Source organism: Microchirus variegatus (genome assembly GCF_963457635.1).
Source record: "Microchirus variegatus genome assembly, chromosome: 2".
Taxonomy (NCBI): Eukaryota; Metazoa; Chordata; class Actinopteri; order Pleuronectiformes; family Soleidae; genus Microchirus; species Microchirus variegatus.
In genome coordinates this window covers 8,784,171-8,804,789 of record NC_139803.1, presented here as the reverse complement: position 1 = coordinate 8,804,789, position 20,619 = coordinate 8,784,171, and the positions used below count along the sequence as shown (strand labels likewise).

The 20,619-nt window shown below is 40.4% G+C and overlaps 3 protein-coding genes across 3 annotated transcripts; all 3 read left to right on the top strand.

The window, feature by feature from the left end:
• The first annotated feature begins 953 nt into the window (after window positions 1-953).
• LOC310944779 (heat shock 70 kDa protein 4-like) lies at window positions 954-11,567 on the top strand. The gene is made up of 19 exons (XM_083910605.1): window positions 954-1,249; window positions 2,533-2,590; window positions 2,706-2,846; window positions 3,057-3,179; window positions 3,894-3,993; window positions 4,329-4,462; window positions 5,194-5,438; window positions 5,641-5,717; window positions 6,165-6,316; window positions 6,435-6,541; window positions 7,443-7,576; window positions 7,679-7,860; window positions 8,343-8,426; window positions 9,103-9,255; window positions 9,471-9,596; window positions 9,874-9,981; window positions 10,124-10,243; window positions 10,349-10,510; window positions 10,645-11,567. Exons 1-19 carry the CDS (start codon window positions 1,143-1,145, stop codon window positions 10,843-10,845), a joined length of 2,514 nt encoding a protein of 837 aa, XP_083766731.1. The 5' UTR covers window positions 954-1,142; the 3' UTR covers window positions 10,846-11,567.
• A 419-nt stretch (window positions 11,568-11,986) lies between these two features.
• rnf14 (ring finger protein 14) lies at window positions 11,987-16,592 on the top strand. Its single transcript, XM_083885870.1, has 9 exons — window positions 11,987-12,043; window positions 12,982-13,140; window positions 13,239-13,369; window positions 13,505-13,694; window positions 13,806-14,158; window positions 14,437-14,665; window positions 14,817-14,989; window positions 15,076-15,206; window positions 15,286-16,592. Exons 2-9 carry the CDS (start codon window positions 12,990-12,992, stop codon window positions 15,347-15,349), a joined length of 1,422 nt encoding a protein of 473 aa, XP_083741996.1. The 5' UTR covers window positions 11,987-12,043; window positions 12,982-12,989; the 3' UTR covers window positions 15,350-16,592.
• A 795-nt stretch (window positions 16,593-17,387) lies between these two features.
• endou2 (endonuclease, polyU-specific 2) lies at window positions 17,388-20,434 on the top strand (the record flags this gene model as incomplete). The annotated part of the gene is made up of 7 exons (XM_083885898.1): window positions 17,388-17,433; window positions 17,979-18,127; window positions 18,684-18,789; window positions 19,341-19,462; window positions 19,634-19,746; window positions 19,917-20,070; window positions 20,180-20,434. Exons 2-7 carry the CDS (start codon window positions 18,026-18,028, stop codon window positions 20,432-20,434), a joined length of 852 nt encoding a protein of 283 aa, XP_083742024.1. The 5' UTR covers window positions 17,388-17,433; window positions 17,979-18,025.
• Window positions 20,435-20,619: the final 185 nt, after the last annotated feature.

Here is a 20,619-nt window from a genome sequence, read left to right as displayed (position 1 = left end):
GATTGTCTGTAAACCAGCAACACCATTCTCGCTATAGCTTTTTTGTCAATAGATCAGAAAAAATAAAAAATAAATTTAGGGTTGACTCCACAATTTCAAACACAAACACAGTGTTATTATTTCTGCCATTACACCAACTACATTTGTACGCGCTCTCAGGTAAATCAGTTTAGCGGCTTAAACAGGTTTTTCATGAAACAAGCAAAACACGTTGAGTCTTTAATTTGTAATCACAACAAATAAGAACACGTTCATATTTATGTAATAAGGTTCTTGGAATTTTCCCATTTATAAACAGTGTATATGTAATAGATTGTCTGCAGCAACCCCTGTAGTTACCTTTCTTGGTAATTCTCATTTCATTAACTGAAACAGTTATCATATACTAGACATCATTTTTAAAAAACTTACAGCATCTGATTTTACAATAGTCTTATGCATTATTCATTATATTAATACATATATTTACAGTATGTTTTCAGGGTCTTTGTTTACTGTCGTTGTCAGACACTACTAATATAATAATAACAGACATATGATACATGATCAGTGTAATAAATCATGGTTATATATAATGCATTCACAGTACAGTCAGTGTGCCGCTTTTGTTTGCTATATCAGTCGTTCCGAGGTGTGTCGTGACTTGGTAACATATGACTTCATTCGTTAACACACCCTTATAACACAGTCTATTTTTGACATCCGGATGAGAATAACATTATCTATTGACATTTTTGTGTATTCGGCTATAAGAGTGAACGATTGACGCTAAAGTACAACATAAATGTGTGGAAAATTTCAGGATAGTCTCCTCTACACCCTCGATTATTGGAGAACTGTACCTCACATGGTTATAGAAAAGTCCAGATATATCTAGAACTACAAATCTCGCGATAACTCCCGCGAGAAGTCAATAACCACCTTGCCACTGCAGCTTGCTCCCAGCACACAGATCACAGACACCGGTAATAGTCGCTGGTGAGGATTATGTCTACAAGTATCCCGTTTTAAAACGCCCAGGAACAATTTACTATCCCGCTGAAGTTTGACATCTTTTCAACGCCATTGTCGTACCTCTTACTTAATTGTGTACGCTTTTCTGTAAATCACGTGGAATATTGAAGACAGGCGTATCGGAGAAAATGTCAGTGGTGGGATTTGACTTGGGCTTTCAAAGCTGCTATGTAGCTGTAGCCCGAGCAGGAGGGATCGAGACAGTCGCTAATGAGTACAGCGACAGAAGCACACCGTAAGTACATATATTAGTGATATTTAATATTTACTGTACGTATGGTAGGACAGCTACAGAGAAGTCATTAACATGGGACCGATGGGAGTGCACGTGAATGCTGCTTCACTTACTAGCTACCATTTTGCGCAAGTTGTACCATGTGCCGGCTTAATCATTCAGTTTCGGTATAAGTGAATTAGTCGAGTACATATGAGTCTTTCAATGTCGAAAACATTCATAAGTTTACATTTAACACTCGCACAACCTCGTTGTGTACCCTCAAGCTAGCTATTTAAGCGAAGCCCGGTGAGTGCTGTGCGCGCAAGCAACCGTTGTTCGTTGCCCGGCTCTCACAGGCGGACGGGGTTATCCCTCCCGCATTGCTCAGCTTATGAAGTCGAAGGCTCCGTCCATCCGGTGTGCGCCGTGTGGTAAAGTGAGCGTACTCCGACTACAACGGCAACCAACCGCTTGTTGGAACATTCTAGAAATGATGTGACAGTAGTTTCCCCTGGATGGGTTCACTGACTTTCCTTAATACAAAACTCTTTATGTTAACATGTATTATTTATTTAGAAAGTAGAAAGCTACTATTTATCTGGATGATATTGTACAAAGTTATCATGCAGCTCATTTGACAGACAAAAAGTAGAATGAGGCTAGGCTCTGTACCCATAATAGTTGTGGTTCCTGCAATAAACTGACAAAATATCATATAAATAATTGTAATCTTCGTCAATTGCATGGGTTTTTTAGGTATTGTACATTTTAAATACCTTATGAATGTTTTTATATTTTAAACAGGAGAAACAGTTAGTTGAAGGATGATTTCTCAAACAACAAGACGATGCAGAAAACTGATTTTATGACTGAATCTAGACTGCTGGAATAAAATATGTAACATGAATTTGTCATTTTCTGAGAATTCTCATTTATGAAAACTTCAGTCAATGACTACAACAGGCTCATCTGGACCACCGCAGGAGACACTCGGATACTGGACCACATCACTTTGTTTATACACAACTAAGTGAATTGTGAGAGATTAATCTTAGCAAGACTCTGCAGCCACCACTTTGATTCTTTAACCCCTTTGCATTGAGAACAATTCCATATTTTTCGCTATTGCAAAATGTTTCATTTGCTGCTGCTTTTGAGCAAAATAAAAACTGTGATATTTTGCCTCATGCTAAAAATGGTAAATGGCCTCTTTCGGTTAATGTGGGTGAGCCTTAAATGCTGTCATGTGTGGGCTTGACATATAAACCATGCAATAAACACATTTTTCTTGTCTCCTCCAGGTCATTTGTATCGTTTGGACCAAGAAATCGCTCTATAGGAGCAGCTGCAAAGAGCCAGGTAAAACCTTTTTTTTTTGCTATGAAATAATTGCAATCATATAAAGGTTCATATCGTGATAGTAACTTTGCGTTCTTTGATTTTTCTCCTCTTCTGCCTTGCTGATAATGTCCAGGTGGTGACCAACTGTAAGAACACTGTTCAGGGATTTAAGCGTTTCCATGGCAGGACATTCTCAGACCCATACATCCAGTCAGCCAAGTCTACGGTTGTGTACGACCTGGCACAGATGCCATCTGGATCCACTGGTATAAAGGTAAGACTAAGAATATGAACTTTTTCATCTTAATTAGAAATAAATTCTGTTAGTTTCCATCATGGTATGGTTTGGTACAGTACAGTACATTCTGGGTTCTTGGTTTAGACACTGTAGGTAAACAGCCATACGCTGTTACACATTTTTTTTTTCTGTCAGCGACATAAACAATTTGTCTCTAATTATCTCTTTACTTCTCTTGAAATGAAGGTGATGTATATGGAGGAGGAGAAGGTATTCAGCATCGAGCAGGTCACTGGCATGATACTGACCAAACTGAAGGAGACTGCTGAAAGTGCAATGAAGAGGCCAGTTGCTGACTGTGTGATCTCTGTAAGCATTCCCGTGGACCTCCCATAACCATTTCGCAGCTTCAGTAGAGTTCGTTATTTCTGAAAATCATTGCTTACAAGGGCTTTGAGTAAAATGAAATTTACTAAAGAAAGCAGCCTGTGAGGTGTATAAATGTATCACTACCTGTGACACGTTGTGCTCGAGGCACTTAACAGATGTCTTGCTTGAAAAGCTTAATTTCCTCGCTTGCACCTTGTCGGTGAAGAGTGGGAAGTGTGTGTTTCTTGCTGTGCCTGGTATATGAACAGCATCTGTTATGTAACGTTATGGGTCTCGCACAGTGAGGCTTTTATTTTCATTGAGTCTAAATCGGTAGTTTACATCAGCACAAAACATGTTGTTATTATTACTGGGGCCATTAGCTAAATATAGCTCTTGGGCCTTTCCACAAGAGAGATGTTTTGCTTTGGCACCAGGAGTAACGCACATGGTAGAGATGCCTAAAGATCTGGTGATGCAGACAGTTTATGCGTCATTGGGGTTTAAAGTGAGCATTAAATCCAAGAAATGATAGATATGATGTAGCATTTGGATATGTGATGCTTAAATGTTGTATTGCAGTTGCCATTCTGTGTATGATTTTTTTATTATTGTTGGTTCCGGTTAAAAACCTTTCCAAGACTCAGTGTTAATATCCTCTCTCACAGTCGCTCGATAATATTCGTTAATACAGTTTATTTTCTCCATTTCCAGGTCCCAAGCTATTTCACTGATGTAGAGAGGAGGTCCGTCATGGATGCGGCTCAGATCGCAGGCCTAAACTGTCTTCGACTAATGAATGAGACTACTGCAGGTACCAGGAAATGATGTATTTATATGTGTGTCTAATATCTACGTTATTTTGTGGGAGGGCTGCCTTCATCTCATGGAACAGTTGCACTGATTCACATAACTCTTTGAGGGATAGGATAATCTTGTTAGCTTCAGTCCAAGTGTGGAATGTCACATTATTTATGAGTAATAGGTTGTGCCAGGCTATTGCAGAACATCTATATGACATCTACATTTTATTAAACTGTATGGATTGCCAATCTGATGGTGTACTACTGCAGTTGGAATAGAGAATACTAACTAATTTGTCTGGTATTGTGGTGAGGAGAAATAACCTGTTATGCTGGTTTGTGGCAGTGGCTCTGGCATATGGCATCTACAAGCAGGACCTGCCAGCCCCAGAAGAGAAGCCCAGGATTGTGGTGTTTGTGGATCTGGGCCACTCTGGTTACCAGGTGTCGGTTTGTGCCTTCAACAAGGGAAAGCTCAAGGTGAGTCATGAATAATTTGTCTCCCAATCCGTAAAGCAACATTGGAGTGGAAAATGTTTTAGATTTTGTTTTGTCAGACGGGACAAAAGGGATAAAAAGTGCTGTGTAACAGTGCTTTGAAAAAATGTCAGTCATTGAAGCCATGAATGTGAAGCATTATATTACAGGAAGTGTTAATGCTAATTACTAATGCATTTTACCCATAGACTGTGTGAGGTCTGCCTAACAACAAACCCTAGTCCTAAAACATTGTCACTGAAAAAACACAGACTTGATTAGACCAGCTGCTGCTGCAGTTCAACTAATGAGAATCTGACGCTTTGTCTTCGGCTTAAATATAAATATCAGCTCTTTTATCTTGATACCTCATGTAGGTACTAAAGTTATTCACTAGACTAAACATTAAAATATTTAAATTGTATATTTACACAGACTCTAGACCTGAAACTGCTTGCCTGAGGAAATCAGATCTATTTCATCATGTTTTTTAAACACACATCTCGGGATGGCTCAATACCACTGATATCAATGCTGAGTATTATATTGGCTCATCCCTATTTTTGTCTGAGAACAGATCTTTTACTTTATTTGTCTTTTTTAAAAAATTAATTTTAATGCTTTTTTTGACCATCTTAGATTTGGTTTTTATTTTGCTCTGTAACTCCTTTTGAAAAGTGCTCATCCTTTAAAGTAAGTTTCACAATCATTTCCTTTTCTCCATCCGTCATCAGATCCTGGCGACAGCGTTTGATTCTGAACTTGGCGGGAAAGACTTTGACAACATCTTGGTCAACTACTTCTGTGAGGAGTTTGGAAAGAAGTACAAACTGGATGTCAAGTCCAAGCCCCGGGCACTGGTGCGGCTCTATCAAGAGTGTGAGAAACTCAAGAAGCTGATGAGCGCCAACTCCTCCGACCTGCCGCTCAACATCGAGTGCTTCATGAATGACATTGATGTTTCAAGTAAACTAAACAGGTAACAGTTGCTTTCAAAATTAAGAGGTCCGAGCATGCAACACAATATAGGTTTGAGAAACACTGTTTGTTGCTTTATATTGAATAATAAATATAAACCTATTTGTATTTATAGTCTGAATGTCGGTAAAATGTTTTGAGCAGCACATCTGGGTTTTCCCTGAGTATGCACCTATTAATAATGTTTGACCATGTGTCCCCAGAGGTCATTTTGAGGAGATGTGTGCGGGGCTGCTGGCCAAAGTAGAGGGTCCCCTGCGCAGCATCATGGAACAAGCCAGTGAGTACATATGACTTTAATAGAGCACATGCACACACACAGGCGGGGCTCAGTCATGGGCTCTGCTGAGACGGCCTTTCCCTCCAGACAACCCTACTCTATCACTTACTGTATGCTCTTGCTTGTCCATTCTAAGTAGTAATATGTCTTACAGTAATACATGTCAGATTATATCATGTATGCTATTTTAAATGGTTCTAAATCAGTGGATGTTTTGACTCTTTCTTTTATCAAATGATGAGAGAAAAACATTATATATAATTAATTTTAAGGAATTGGCAACGGAAAGTCCTTGCATTCAACCGAGGTTGACTGTATGTATGGTCCTTTTTTTGTCTGCATGGGTTTCTTCCATCAAGACTCTCGAGCTCAATCACAAGCTGTGATTGTGTAAGCTTGACAAGCATCTGTTTTGCGTCACACTTATCTTCTGCTTCCTGTTTGCAGAACTGAAAAAGGAAGACGTCTACGCAGTGGAGATAGTCGGCGGTGCGTCCAGAATCCCAGCCATCAAAGAGCGAATCGGCAAGGTCTTTGGCAAAGAGCTGAGCACCACCCTGAACGCAGATGAGGCCGTGGCCAGAGGCTGTGCTCTGCAGGTACAGCTCACCTGTCACGAACAACACTATGACTCTCACTGTAGACAAGAAAGTGATAGAAAAAACATATATTGTTTAATGTTTTTCTCACAGTTTTGTATTTTGTTTTCCTCCACAGTGTGCCATCTTGTCACCAGCCTTCAAAGTTAGAGAATTCTCCATTACAGATGTTGTCCCCTACTCGATTTCCCTGAAATGGAATTCAGCCGCTGAAGATGGTGTGAGGTGCGATTTCATAAGGAACTGCAGTTCGGATTTCTTAGAAATCTGTAGAGAACTTTACATTCTGTAGTTACCAGCTATTCAAGACCTGTCACTTACAGCTGCATTTGGCAGGAGTTTCATCCACGTCAGAAAAGCACATGCAGATGCACTTGTTTTGTAAGCGGCAGATGACCTGAGGCAATCTCTGTAACTCTCTCTGACACATTTTACTGTTTTAAGTGTCTGGCTCACTTTTAGAGTCATTGATTTTTTTCCCCTAGCTTTCTTTGCTGTATATAGTTGCAGAGTTAGTGTAGTAGCCAACTGGAGAGACCACGCTCTCTCAGAACTGCCCTGTGACTGATTGAAGCCTCTAATGACACTTCAGATGTAGTTGTGAGGCTGTCAAAGGATGTGCAGAGTGTGAATAGAGCAACTGGAACAGTTGTAATGTTACATTCCTGTGGTACTATAGGTTTGAACTAAATATTTTTGTTTCAAACAACTCTCAATATTAAATTCTGTCCACACACGTGACAAGGATTAAAGGTTTTTATAGGACTGTTGTAAACACACCTGTCATTGTGTTTTCTGAGGCATTCATTCAACCAGGTAGGATTATCTGCCACACCTGCCCACACCCATGGTTCACTGATACTACACCATCGTATGCCTTTTCATTTATTCCTAGCCAGTAAAATTAAATTGAGAGGTCACTTTTTTGTAATAATGCTGGTAGAATATAATAATATAATATCATTATCAACAGATCTTCTATTTATGCTGGGAACTGAGTGTACTATGTGTAATTGTACTTAATCTGAAGCCTTGTCACAGTTTAATATCATTTTTACAGTTCACCCATGTATATCTCTGGATGTGTTCTTGTTCTCTTCTTGACTTCGTCCGGTTTTGTTTTCAGTGACTGTGAAGTTTTCCCAAAGAACCATGCAGCTCCCTTCTCCAAAGTTCTGACCTTCTACCGGAAAGACCCCTTCACCCTTGACGCCTACTACAACAACCCCAAGGAGCTGCCCTACCCCAGCACCACTATAGGTACTACAGGTTCACATTCTCTGAGAAATCATTACTTGTAAGAAATCGGTGATTAAATTGTGATAATGTTCCAACATTTTCCTCTTTTCCTTTGCCTCGTAGGTCAGTTTAATATCCAGAATGTGGTTCCTCAGGCATCCGGAGAGAGTGCAAAGGTCAAGGTGAAAGTTCGGGTCAATGTCCACGGTGTGTTTAGTGTATCGAACGCTTCGCTCGTAGAAGTTGTGAAAACAGCCGAGGGTGAGGAGCCAATGGAGACGGACCCGACAGCGAAAGAAGAAGAGGTGTGTATTGTTTACACGAGGATTGCGAGTATGTGAGAGAAACACTTGAGTGCTGCTCCTGGACAGTCATGCACTGTTTGCTGAGTTTCCACTTTTTTTAAGATCTGGCCAGATCTGCTAGTCTAGCCACACCTTCTCAGTTTTGTCATCACAATGGAATTGAGATTTCCTGTCGTAACAAGCTTAACATGTAAATAATACTTAATAACTGTTCATCTGGTTGAATCTAAAAGCACACAACACATAAAAGACAGCTGCAATAATCACAACATAATTGAGACCGAGAACTGAGGTTTTAATCCAGTTGGAATTTCTCAAAAGAAAGTCTCCTCCAAATAAAAAGAAAATTAAACCATGAAAAAGGCTTTTTATCCATTTTCAAATTGCTCCGAAATGAGACTATAGATCAAATTTATACTGCCACAAAATGGTAAACGTGGGATCATGAACGCAAACCTCTTTGTTTTGTTACTGTGTGTCAGAACAAAATGCAGGTGGACCACGACGATCACAAGCATCAATCTGGAGAAAATGGAGACAAGAAGACTGAGGCTGAAGAGATGGAGGTAATTGTGTGCTTAGCGACATAACAGTATTATGTATTTTAAGATATTTTATACAGAAATGCATTGGCAACGCAGAAACCCAGTCTACTTGTTTTCACTACAAACACATGCACAATTAAGAAGAGAAGGAGAGCCAGCAGGCAAACATTTAAGTGTAGTTGCCAATTCATGTCGCCAACAAAAAATACTGACTCGGCAACCTTAATGAAAACTATTTTGCTGCGTGTCAGGTTCTGTTTTCGGTTTTGTCATCCCCTAAGTTGTATGTAAATGTTAACATTGCCTACCAGAAACAGTGTCTGAAACAGACGTCTGTGCAAGTGGCACTAATGGCATAGATGCAACAGTAATACATTTATTTACATATATATATATATATATATATATATATATGTATAAGTAATGTAAAAAATTATTAAAAAGTAAAATGGTGAAATTTGGCCCTCAGACGTATTCAGGTTCAAGACATGAACCCAATTCTTTTCATCAACAAAGTGAGAGTGATCGTGACGGAGAACAGAAGAGCTCTGATCGGCCAGAAAAACATGAGAACCTTGTACATAAAAGAGTGGCTGCTTTCAAGATTTCTACTCGCATTACACAGTCTTACCCTTTCACGTAAGCAGCAGCAGCAGTTGTCCAGACAAATAATCTCTCTCTCTCTCTCCCTTTCCAGATGACAGAGGAGGCCAAGCAGGAGAAGAAGAATGATCAACACTCACAGCCAAAGAAGCCCAAAGTGAAAACTAAGACGGTGGAGCTGCCCATAGAGAACAATTTGCACTGGCAGCTGTCCAGTGACGTACTAAATATGTTTGTGGAGAATGAGGTAATGCTAATCATCCGGAATGTCTAGCATGCACACACACAGTGTGTTTTCCTCAAGCAAAGTTCTACTGAGACTTTATAATGCTGTTTTGTTTTTAAAACAAGATTATGTTTTCCATCTCCATCAATCATGAATTGGTTTGAGTGGTATTTTTGTGCATTGCAACACTGAAGCTGTACTGACCCAGCCGCGCCTTCATCTTGTGGCTTTTCCAGGGCAAAATGATCATGCAGGACAAGCTGGAGAAGGAGAGGAACGATGCCAAGAACTATGTCGAAGAGTACGTGTACGAAATGAGGGAGAAACTGCATGGCATCCTGGAGAAGTTTGTGACCGACTCAGTGAGTAATGATCCCCAGGGTTCTCTAGAGGGCAGTGTTAACTAACTTATCATTCACTATTCATTTAGGCTCTACATAAAAGGTCCAGTGTGTAACATTGGTGACTGTATATTGGCAGAAAATGAACATGGTACCCATAGGTTTTCATAGCTTCATACTTAGAATTAGCCTCACTTTAAGAAGAACCTTCTCTAACAGAGGCCACCATCATGTCAAATGTCATGCTTTGTACTGTTTATTAAAACATAATTAACTTTTTGACCCTTTGTACATGTAGGATCGGGACACATTCTCATTAAAACTGGAGGATACGGAGAACTGGTTGTATGAAGATGGAGAAGACCAACAGAAACAAGTGTACATTGACAAACTGGCTGAATTGAAGGTAACCAATAACTACAGTTTCAATGGCCTTACAGCTTTAACAGCTAATAACTCAAGCAGTAACTGATTTTAGTTAACTGATGGAATTTTAGTGGGTGTTATTTGTCTTTTTTGCTGATGAAATGTGATGCTCCCTCCAACAGAAACTGGGTCAGCCGATCCAGCAGCGATACATGGAAGCCGAGGAGAGGCCAAAAGCATTTGAGGAACTTGGCAGACAAATCCAATTGTACATGAAGATTATTGAAGCGTACAAGGCAAAGGTAATCTGGCACAGAAAGCAAGATTCTTCACCGATTGTATTTGAGCAGTTATCCTCACTTTGATTTACAGCTGCTCAACTAAGCCCGTGTTAAAACTTTCAATAGGATGAGCTGTACGATCACCTGGATGAGCTGGAGGTGACTCGGGTGGAGAAGCAGGTGAATGATGCCATGGTCTGGATGAACACCAAGATGAACCTGCAGAACAATCAGGACCTCACCCAGGATCCAGTGGTTAAAGTTGAGGAGATCAAGGCCAAGTCTAAGGTACTTTTACAAGTTGCAAATAGTAGAGTGCAGAAATTGTATCTGTTAATTTTTAAAAGCATTTAGCTTTGTAGTCCCAGCAGTTAAATGAAACGTCAAGTTCCCTTCTTCTAATAACACTTTATTTTGTTCAGGAGCTTTATCAAACCTGCAATCCAGTGGTGTCCAAACCCAAGCCCAAGGTGGAGCCTCCCAAGGAGGAGAAGACGGAGAACGGACCAATCAATGGACAGGAGGGGTCAGAGAGCCAGCCGTGCAACCAAGACAAAGCCACACCTGCAGCAACGGAACAGGACACGGCAGACAACAAGATCCCTGAAATGGACATTGACTAACAACTCCAGCTTTTTCCCCAAGGTTCAACTCTGTTTGTCCGGCTACTCGCTCCAGATTCTGTTGTTTTCCTGAGATTGTTGTTGTTGACACAGTAGCCTCTCTCTCTTGAAGACAGACAGACAGACAGCAGCAGCATCCTTAATCAGTGCAGTTCATCCATCAGCCACCTTGACATGTCAGTTCTTGTTTCCTTTTAAATACTAAAATATTGCATAATATTAATATTGACTGGACTACTTTATGAAGTAGGAGTTGTGTTTGTGGGATGATAACTGCTTACTCTGTGTTTCTTTGATGACCATTAAGTTAAAGAATGATCAGTCGTTCCTGAACACATTTAATTAAGCTTGCAAAATGCCTCTGGAAAAAATAGGAACAATCGAAGAATCCATGAAGATGTAAAATAACACAGTTGCGTCTAAATAAGATGTAGATACAGTGGCACTTATAGACAGATGTTTCAAATTGTACATTACATTTTTCTCTACAAATATTGTTAAGTGCTGGATTATTACATAAAATGACAGGCTGAGTTTTTTCATGTTACTTGTACTGTATGTTGCATTTAGATACTAGGAGATACTGTCATGCAGTAGTTCATGATTTGGCTTTTCTCATTAGAAAGTTATCGTCCATTGTTATGTTCTCTGGTAGCCTTGTATTGCTTTTTCTACTTAACTGTGGGTGCTGGTTTAACAAATCACCTTTGGGTGCTGCTGTTGTTGCCACATCTCAAAGCAAAAATGAAATTAAAAAAATCAATAAAAGGACAATGTGAGAAATTTCTTATTGGAATATTTTTCACTTTAGACATTTTTTCTTTTTTAATCATAGTCAAACATGGCTAAATATCCTGGTTCCAATTTCTCAAATGTGACTGCTTTCAAATTAAACTCCCAGCTGTGGGACAAGGAAATAATCGGTAGGTGCTCAAAGTGTGTTTATAAAACTAACTGAAATTGTAAACGTGCTAAGCTTTCATCATATATATATTTAGTTCATACATTAGCCTTGTGGGTTCATATGAAGTGTATTTATTAATAATACAAGGTGTTACCGTAACATTTTGAGTAGATAAGCGCAACAATTCTGATGTTTTATTTTGAAAACCGGATGTATTACAACCTTCATTACGGGACTTCAGTCATGACCCAGTCAGGGGCCAGAAGTCAGTAGTCTGCGTGGTTCGACAAGAAGGTAAGAAGTGTTCTAATTTCACTTTAGAACAGTGACGCGGCACTTTCAGCCCTTTGTGGTCGCTTTGATATTTAGTGGAGCTTAATGACAGCGTTCTGCGCTGCTGTACAGGGAAAGTTTACAGCGCTGTTCACCTACCGCTGTAGTCATAGCCACTGTTTACATTAGCTAACAGTGCTAGGCTAGTTATTTAGCTAGCCTACGCATAAAGTTATTTAACTGCTTCCCCAGCAAACTGTGTTATTTTGCGTGAAATGTCATGTGACCCTGCATACAACAACAGCACTCACAGTAATTTGCGAAATTGTCAATAATCGACGATCATATTTGAGTAAGTTGACTTGTGGTTACATAGTCCACCAGCTAGCCTGCTAGCATAACGTGAGAGTGACGGCTGATGTCAAGTCACGGCAATATTACGTGTGTCGTTTATCCTCGCTTAGTTACAATAATAAAAAATAGTATATGGAACTTGTTTAGCTGAAACTAGTTAATCACAGTCTTAAATAATAACGTAGCTTCATGCTGGCTTATTGTTCAGCTTATATTGTAGGTTTGTACATAGTTTTGTAAACAAGATCTGTGATGTTGAAGGGTTTCACTGATTTTGTCCACCTCATACAATCGATATCTGTTGGTTATGGTTCTATATATAGGATAACAGCACAATTTTACTGTCTAACATATCAGCACACTTAAAACTGAATGTTTTAATGAAATTCAAAGTATTTATCCATGGCTGGTGGTTGATCGCATGTACATTTAATATCTTTGGTGTATACTTTAAAGGGATCCACCAGGATAATAAGTAAACAAGGTCTGATCAATGTACACACTCTTGTGAGTGTTTTCATATTATTACCTACAATGGAATGAGATTCTGCCACACCCGTGTTACAAGTTTTAGACTTTTTTGTGACATGTTATTGCTGTTGTAGGAATGTAAATGTCTGAGGACAAGGAAGCCCAGGAGGATGAGCTGCTTGCTTTAGCAAGTATTTATGATGAGGAGGAGTTCCGCCAAGCACAGTCTGCACAGGGAGGAGAGATCCAACTCTGCCTGGAGCTTCCTCCTGATTTCAAAATTGTTGTCAAAGGTATACATTTTAAAGTGAAGCTGTGTAATATCGTAAGAAAAATGTGTGCAATCTTTCAAATATATGCTCTCACATTAACGACACCTCCTCTGTTGCAGGAGACAAGCAATCTGAATATGATGTCAGCTTCTTACCTCCTTTGGAGCTGAACTTTGAGCTGCCTGCAGACTATCCTTCTATATCCTCACCAATCTTTACTCTCAGCTCAAAATGGATGACCAGAGCACAGGTAACCATTTGTTAGACTGTGTTTGAACTTGCAACAATTCTAATCTCTAATCTCTGCAGTAAAAACACTTTAACATGTAGCAGCTACATTTGGTGCAACTTTTAAGGCTGAATTATACCCTTTTTATCTCTTCAGATGAGCACTCTGTGTAGACGCCTGGATGAGCTATGGGAGGAGAATCAAGGCAGTGTGATTATTTTCACATGGATTCAGTTCCTCAAAGAGGTGGCTCTGGATTTTCTGGGCATCCAGTCTCCTCTGGAAGTCATCAGAGGGGCAAATAAGGCAGGTGGTGAGCGCAGGAAAGCTGACCCTGCAGCTACAGGTACACAATATATGACAATCTATTGACTTATCAGTAATATAACGTAACATAGCATGAGTCCTGGTTTAAGCTTAAATAAAAAGACTGATTTATTTACCAAATATTGTTTAGCTCCAACACAAACTGGGAGTCAATCTGAAAAAGCAGAACCGCAGTTGACGTCGTCGTCTTCTCACTTGGACCAACGGGCCGTCCTTTTGAGGGAGCCGCACGTCGACATCCTACCTCAGCTCCTTGACTTTGATGAGGCACAGCGCCAGAGGGTGTTTGACAGCAAGGTGTTCTGCTGTGGGATCTGCTTTGCGGAGAAGATGGGCGCCAACTGCCTTTGCTTTAAGGAGTGTCAGCATGTCTACTGCCAGGCGTGCATGACGGAATACTTCCAGATCCAAATAAGGGACGGCAATGTTCAGTGCCTTAATTGCCCTGAGCCAAAATGTACCTCTGTAGCCACACCGTTACAGGTAGGACAGGGGGTTTGTTTGGTATGACGAAGTGATTACACTGTAACTCAACTCAACTCAACTCAACTTTATTTACAGAGCGCTTTAGGAAGCTATAGCTGGGACAGCTTAACTCTGTTTGGAGTTCTGTCCCAATTTTACTTTAAATTTGTCCTTTACTTTTTGAGTAATACTGCCCAAAGACAGACAAACATGGCTGAAAATGTAACTTCTGATTGGTTGAGATAATGAACAAGTTCCTCCTCTGCTTTTTCTTCTGCTCCAACTCTGATCTTCAGGTGAAGCAGCTTGTGGACGATGAGCTGTTTGCTCGTTACGACCGCTTGTTGCTGCAGTCCACTCTGGACCTCATGGCCGACGTGGTCTACTGTCCCCGTACGTCCTGCGGCACCGCTGTTATGGTGGAGCCAGACACTACTATGGGCATTTGCACTGCCTGTCAGTACGCTTTTTGCACACTGTGCAAGATGGGTTACCACGGGCTCTCACATTGTAAAATCACTGCAGGTAATATTGATGGAAAAATTTTGTTGTTTTAGTGGATAAAATGTTTTTTACTTTCATTGTCAAGAAAATTTTTTCTAGATCAGTGTAAAATGAGTGATGACGTTTCAGAAATGAGCCCTCAGATTAAAACTTCTTTTGTCTTCTCTTGAAGATGAATTGCGTAACCTCAGAGACGAGTACCTGTCGGCTACATCTCAGGGCCAGAAGTTCATGGAGCAGCGGTTTGGGAAGAAAGTGATCCAGAAAGCAGTGGAAGAGTCCTTCAGCAGAGACTGGCTTGAGGAGAACTGCAAAGGCTGCCCTCGCTGTGGAACCAATATACAGGTTTGGCTCCTCCTGCTGGTTACAGGATATCACAGCGTCACATCTGTGTTTGACTTGCTTTAAACCTTGACTGTGTCTCTCTCTAGAAAGTGGATGGCTGTAACAAAATGACTTGTACCTCGTGTAAAGAATATTTCTGTTGGCTGTGCCTGGGCCACCTCAGCAGAGTCAACCCTTACGGTCACTTTAACAACCCAGGGTCACCGTGTTACAATCAGTGAGTATAAACAGTTTCTCTCTCTCTACACAACCAATAATAATCCAAAGTTGACCATCCATTTCCTTGCTTGTTGCAGACTCTTCCACGGTGTAGACATAGATGATGAAGAAGATGACTTCTGGAGTGACGAGGAGGACTGACACCAAACCAGTGCAGTGGCTACACACTGTTACACTGCTTCTTATGAATGCACTTTAAATAACTTTAAAATTACATCATCTTTACCGCGTCTGGGTTAGTCACACAATATCCCTACAGTAATGTGTCAGGGTGCAGAGAGTTCTCACAGAGGTTTCTGTGTATATAAAGTAAGGAGTCGGGATGATCGAGAATGGCTGTAGCTTTTATGTCAGCTGGTTTTCCACCTCCATTGACACAAACCCTCTAAATAATATGTGATTTCTCTTTATTTTACAGTATATTATAGCATATTTTTCTAAATTGAACATATGTTTCATAATTAGTTGACGTGTTTAATCTCAGTGTAGTCCAAACAGATACTGGACTATCCACTCTTTCCTTTTCCCTTCTGTGTCATATTACAAACGCTAAGTAGCTGCTCTTTGCCTCGCATTTTAGCATAATGTTCAAAGTATGACATGGCTAACTTCACGAGGAACAACCCTAAAGGTTGGGTCATGTATGAATGTAATTATCCAACACACCAGAGGCCGGCCAGGCTGCGAAAGCAGAGGTTTCTATTTTGTTACCATTGTTTGGCTTTGTTTGGGTGAATACAATGAGTTTCCCCCATTCTTGTTGGTCAATATACACACAAAGTGCGACGTACAGGTTATGTTCTGTATGTTACATGTACTGGTCAGGGGTGTCTTCTCCTGTGATGCAGTTATTTTAGTCTTGTTAGATTTTCTTTTTCCCTTTTTCTTGAGATTTGCAAAAAAGATGGAGCGAAGAATTGGCCTCTTGTCCCTACAGAATTTAATCATTGAGCACACAACATTAAATATTCGTGCCAGCAGAGCATCCCAATGGTTTACGGGGATTCGGATAATGATTTGTTAAAGGCTTTCAGGTCTTGGTGAGCAGCCAGGACATTTCAGAATGACTTTGAATAGTTGAATACTCTCTCATTTTGTCCTTTTATTGTTGCCAAATGTTAGCGAGGCCATTGCATCGGACAATATTTACATACATGTATGTTAATTTATTCTATGTCATCGGAAGTTAATCGGGGAAAAGGGCTATTTAATGCTAGTGGCATTGTTGGAAATTGAACCTTTCATCGAAGTTGCTTTTATTCAACATTGATTGATTTTTCAGATTTGATGTCTCATTCATTAATTCAATACACACAGTTGAACTGTTCCATCAATACAGACTGTGATGTCATGCCTTGTATACGATGCGTTTAAATAAAGGTAATGCAGAATTCTGTTTAAATGCATTTGTCAAAAATAACCTTGTTGATTATTTTATTTGCTGAATCTGATGAAGCTGAACACTGTTCGACTGCTTGTAATCAGCTAATCACACGACTGGAAATCAATACATTTGGGCACAAACCGAGGGTTAAAAATGATAGAAACTGTAGAAATCGTAATTCAAATAACCACTTATGACATCTTAGGTTTGCTGAACACAAAACAAGCCTTGAAGCAGAAGAGCGACAGCAGCAGATTACCACGCTGTTTGCCTCTCCTGACAGAATAAGTGTTCAGTGTACTGCAATAAAGTGGCTGGTGAGTGTATTTAAAGGTTTTATTCAGTAAATGTAAGATTAAAGCATATGTGTTAAGGTAAAAGAATAATTGAGTCACAAAAGTAGCTGTTTCAAACTAAAATTATCCTTGTTACCTGATTAAGATGAGCGTGTTTGTGTTCTCCCTCTTGTTGCCTTAAACATGACACACATTTTACCCTGTAACCTGTGACAGAGAGGGAGCGGAACAATGAAACACTAAAGAAACAAAAGAGTCCCATGTTTTAGCCCGAGATTGAAAAGAGATGGCGACACGGTGTAATCCCTTTTTGGCTAGAGTTGCTGACGGGGGATAACCCTTTAAATGTTCTCTGTGTGTTCACCCCCCACTCAGCTCCTGCCTTTCTCCACACAGAGTGACTGACTGTCAGGCCGGACTGTTATTGTGCCGTCTAAAGACATCTGCTCTCACAAACACGGGAGAGCGTGAGCGGCAGCATCTGAGCAGACAGGAGGAACTTCACTGATCATCGTTTACAACTCACAGACTTAGACGAGACTCAGGTCAGTGGATTTCGACATGATGTGAGGCCCTGAGGCCTGGCTGCTGCTGCTGCTGCTGATGATGTTCCTGGACCTCACTGTTTTGGATGTTGTCATGTTTTTGTAGAATGCATGTGTGAGAGTGAGCTCGTCGTATATAAACTCTGCCTCTTGTTGTGTTTTTAAACTGCTTTTGTGTTTCATTATCGGTCACCTTAGTGCACACACTTTATTTAGAATAATACAAAGCAAACATAACACATCACTATATAAATACACACAACTACAATACAACCCTTTGTCCACAGGGTGTCAGTGTAACATCAAATATAGATATGTGTCACAGAGCAAAGCAAACAGTGTTTTCACTAAAAAATCTCTTTTTGTAACTGCACACTGACTCCGAGTATCAATGCATTCATAATTGATAGTATTTGTAGATGTTTTTTAGGTTAAATTATGAAGTCATGTATTATTCACATATAATATGAAGTGCCAACTCAGTTTAATTCCATTTCACTGTAAAAACACACTTTATTAACGACAAATTGATCTCTTCTTGTCAGAGTAACACAGTTTACTGAGGCCTGGAACACAAGCGAGCGGCCTTATCATGATTGAGAGTGACCGAGAGCTGTCGGCCATGGTGAAGGAGCTGTGGGACAGCGACGTCAACAGACTCCAACCAGGAAAAGACTACAGGATCTCTCTGCAGGTGAGACACACACACACACTAAAACATTCATGACTTAAAGCAGGGGTGTCGCACTCTGGGGGAAAAAAAGCAACTGTTCAGTAGTTGGTGGGCAATATGAGCTTAAAATTATAACAATAAAGATATTTATGATGATATTTCACAGAATTTCAAAGTAAAAGTGCTTGTTTTGATATGGAATGATGTAAACTTCACAATAATGACATTTTATAATGCAAAAAACAGAGGTAATTAAAACACCAAACAAGCATATAAAGATAAGTTTATGTGTGATTTAATACATACATTTAATAATGCATCTTATTATTATTATTATTTGAAATTGCTCTGGTGTTTTTGGGTTAGAGTTAAGTGATGCGTGAAACTTGTTGGTTTGCTTTATAAAAGACAACAGAAAGTGAACACTGTTGTACCACTGCTTACAAATCTGTCACCTTAATCTAGCAACACGTGGTTCTATATTTTAATTTGGTTTAGTGATGCACACATTTGTCTCTGATTGAATACAAGTCAGATTTTAACGTTTTGATGTTTTAACGTCTCTCCTCTGTCGCAGGGCAAAGCTGGAGACAGCATGGCCAGCAGTGACGACAGCGAGCGAGCGGGTTCTCCTCTGTTTACGTTTGTTGATGAGAACGCTTTCAAAAAGGAGACCTTTTTAAGTAAGTGTATGAGAGTGAGCTTTTCAACCCTTACTTCCTGTTGTGTGGGGTGGATTTCTCCAGATGCTTCTTACTACTTTTTCCTATCTGTCGCACCATATCCAATCAGATCTCCTTACAAAAAACAGGCACACATCCTCCTCCTCCTCCTGATGATCCTCGTCACAGAGCTGTGTTATGCAGCGTGTTAGACAGAGCGGTGCCCTAATACAAAGGGAGCCGAGTTACGTAACAGTCGGTATTAAGAGTTCAGTCTGAGGCTGACATCAAATTGGAAAAAAAAAGAGGATTCCTCCCTCTGCATTATTTTTATACTTGCTTCATCTGTAGTCTGTCACCATCTCCGAGATCTCCCATCTGTTTAAACAGCAGGTGCATTTTCTTTCATGAATATTAAGAGTTTGTGGTGCTGAATTAGGCTGGATCTCAGTTTATTGGGACCTTCCTTGTTGATTTCCTTCTTGGGGGTTTCTTTGTTTAACTGTCTTCTATAGATCTAAAACAACAGTCATTGTACTGGACTTAAGTGTATGCCTGTGTGTTCTCTGCAGCCTTTATCTCCCTGTTGGATAACTATGTGAGTGACACCGGTGAGCCAGAGATTGTAACCCCTGAGGAGGTGGCAGAGAATCACAAGTTCCTGGACGCCATCATTCAGACTCCCACTATGAAGGTACCCCATCTTGCCAAAAAGAAACAGCAACTGCAGACCAAGAAAACAGATCCAGAACTACATTTGAACCTGATTTGATAATGAGACTGAGGCAAAAATCACAATTCTGGTTTGATTTTTCTGAAATGCCACTGTATATAAGAAAATCAATTCTTATTTATTTGTCTGCAGATAGCCCATAAATACCTGGCAGAGAAGAACCTCTCCCCTAAGGATAATAAAAAATTCAAGGAGCAGCTGTACAGGATCTGGTTTGAACTATATGCCAGGAGGGGATCCAGCAAGTAGGTGGAATCTCTCTCTAGCTCAGCAGTGGAAATTGGCACCTCGATGGTAACCATTGTCCTCGGTCTGTGTACATATGTAAATGTACAAAAACAAGATCATTCAGGGCTGTGAAGCATTCAGTGCATTGGCAAGAAAACCAAGCTCCGCTCTGTGTCCCACCATGCAGGCCAGACTCCTCTGGGTTTGAACACGTGTTTGTGGGGGAGACGAGGGGAGGGCGGACTGTGATTGGCTTTCACAACTGGATCCAGCTTTACCTTCAAGAGAAGCTGGGACACATCGATTACAAAGGCTACAGCGTCAGTGCAAATTCACCCCAGGTATCCTGCATTGTTTTTAAACTCGCATCCCTCTCGCCATCTCCTCTCCTCTATCTATCCCTCTCTTTGATCACATGTCATATTTTCCTCTCTCTCTGTGTCACTACAGCCTGATGAGAACAAACACATCCTGGCGCTACAGTTCAGCTGGAAAGACGGCATAAAGCCCAAGGGCAGCATCTTCGTTGGCGTCAGCCCAGAGTTTGAGTTCGCCCTCTACACTCTCTGTTTCCTCACCTCGCCCAACGAGCGCGTCAAAGTCCAGTTCAGCTACTACGACGTGGAGATTGTTTGCCACCACTACAACCAGAAGCACATAGGCACCACTTACCCTGTGCTCATCAAGTACCAGAGCCACGAGTGACCTGACTGGAAGTAATATAACTTATCCATCACCTGAGCTTGTCATAGGCATTGTTGTTGCCTTTTTATTTAACATAAAGATACAATAAAACCTCATTATCACAAGACCTTGCATTCGTATTTATATTTATTGCATCTTCTGTATGATTTCAGTCAGCTTTGGGTTCAGTATCATCAGTGCAAACC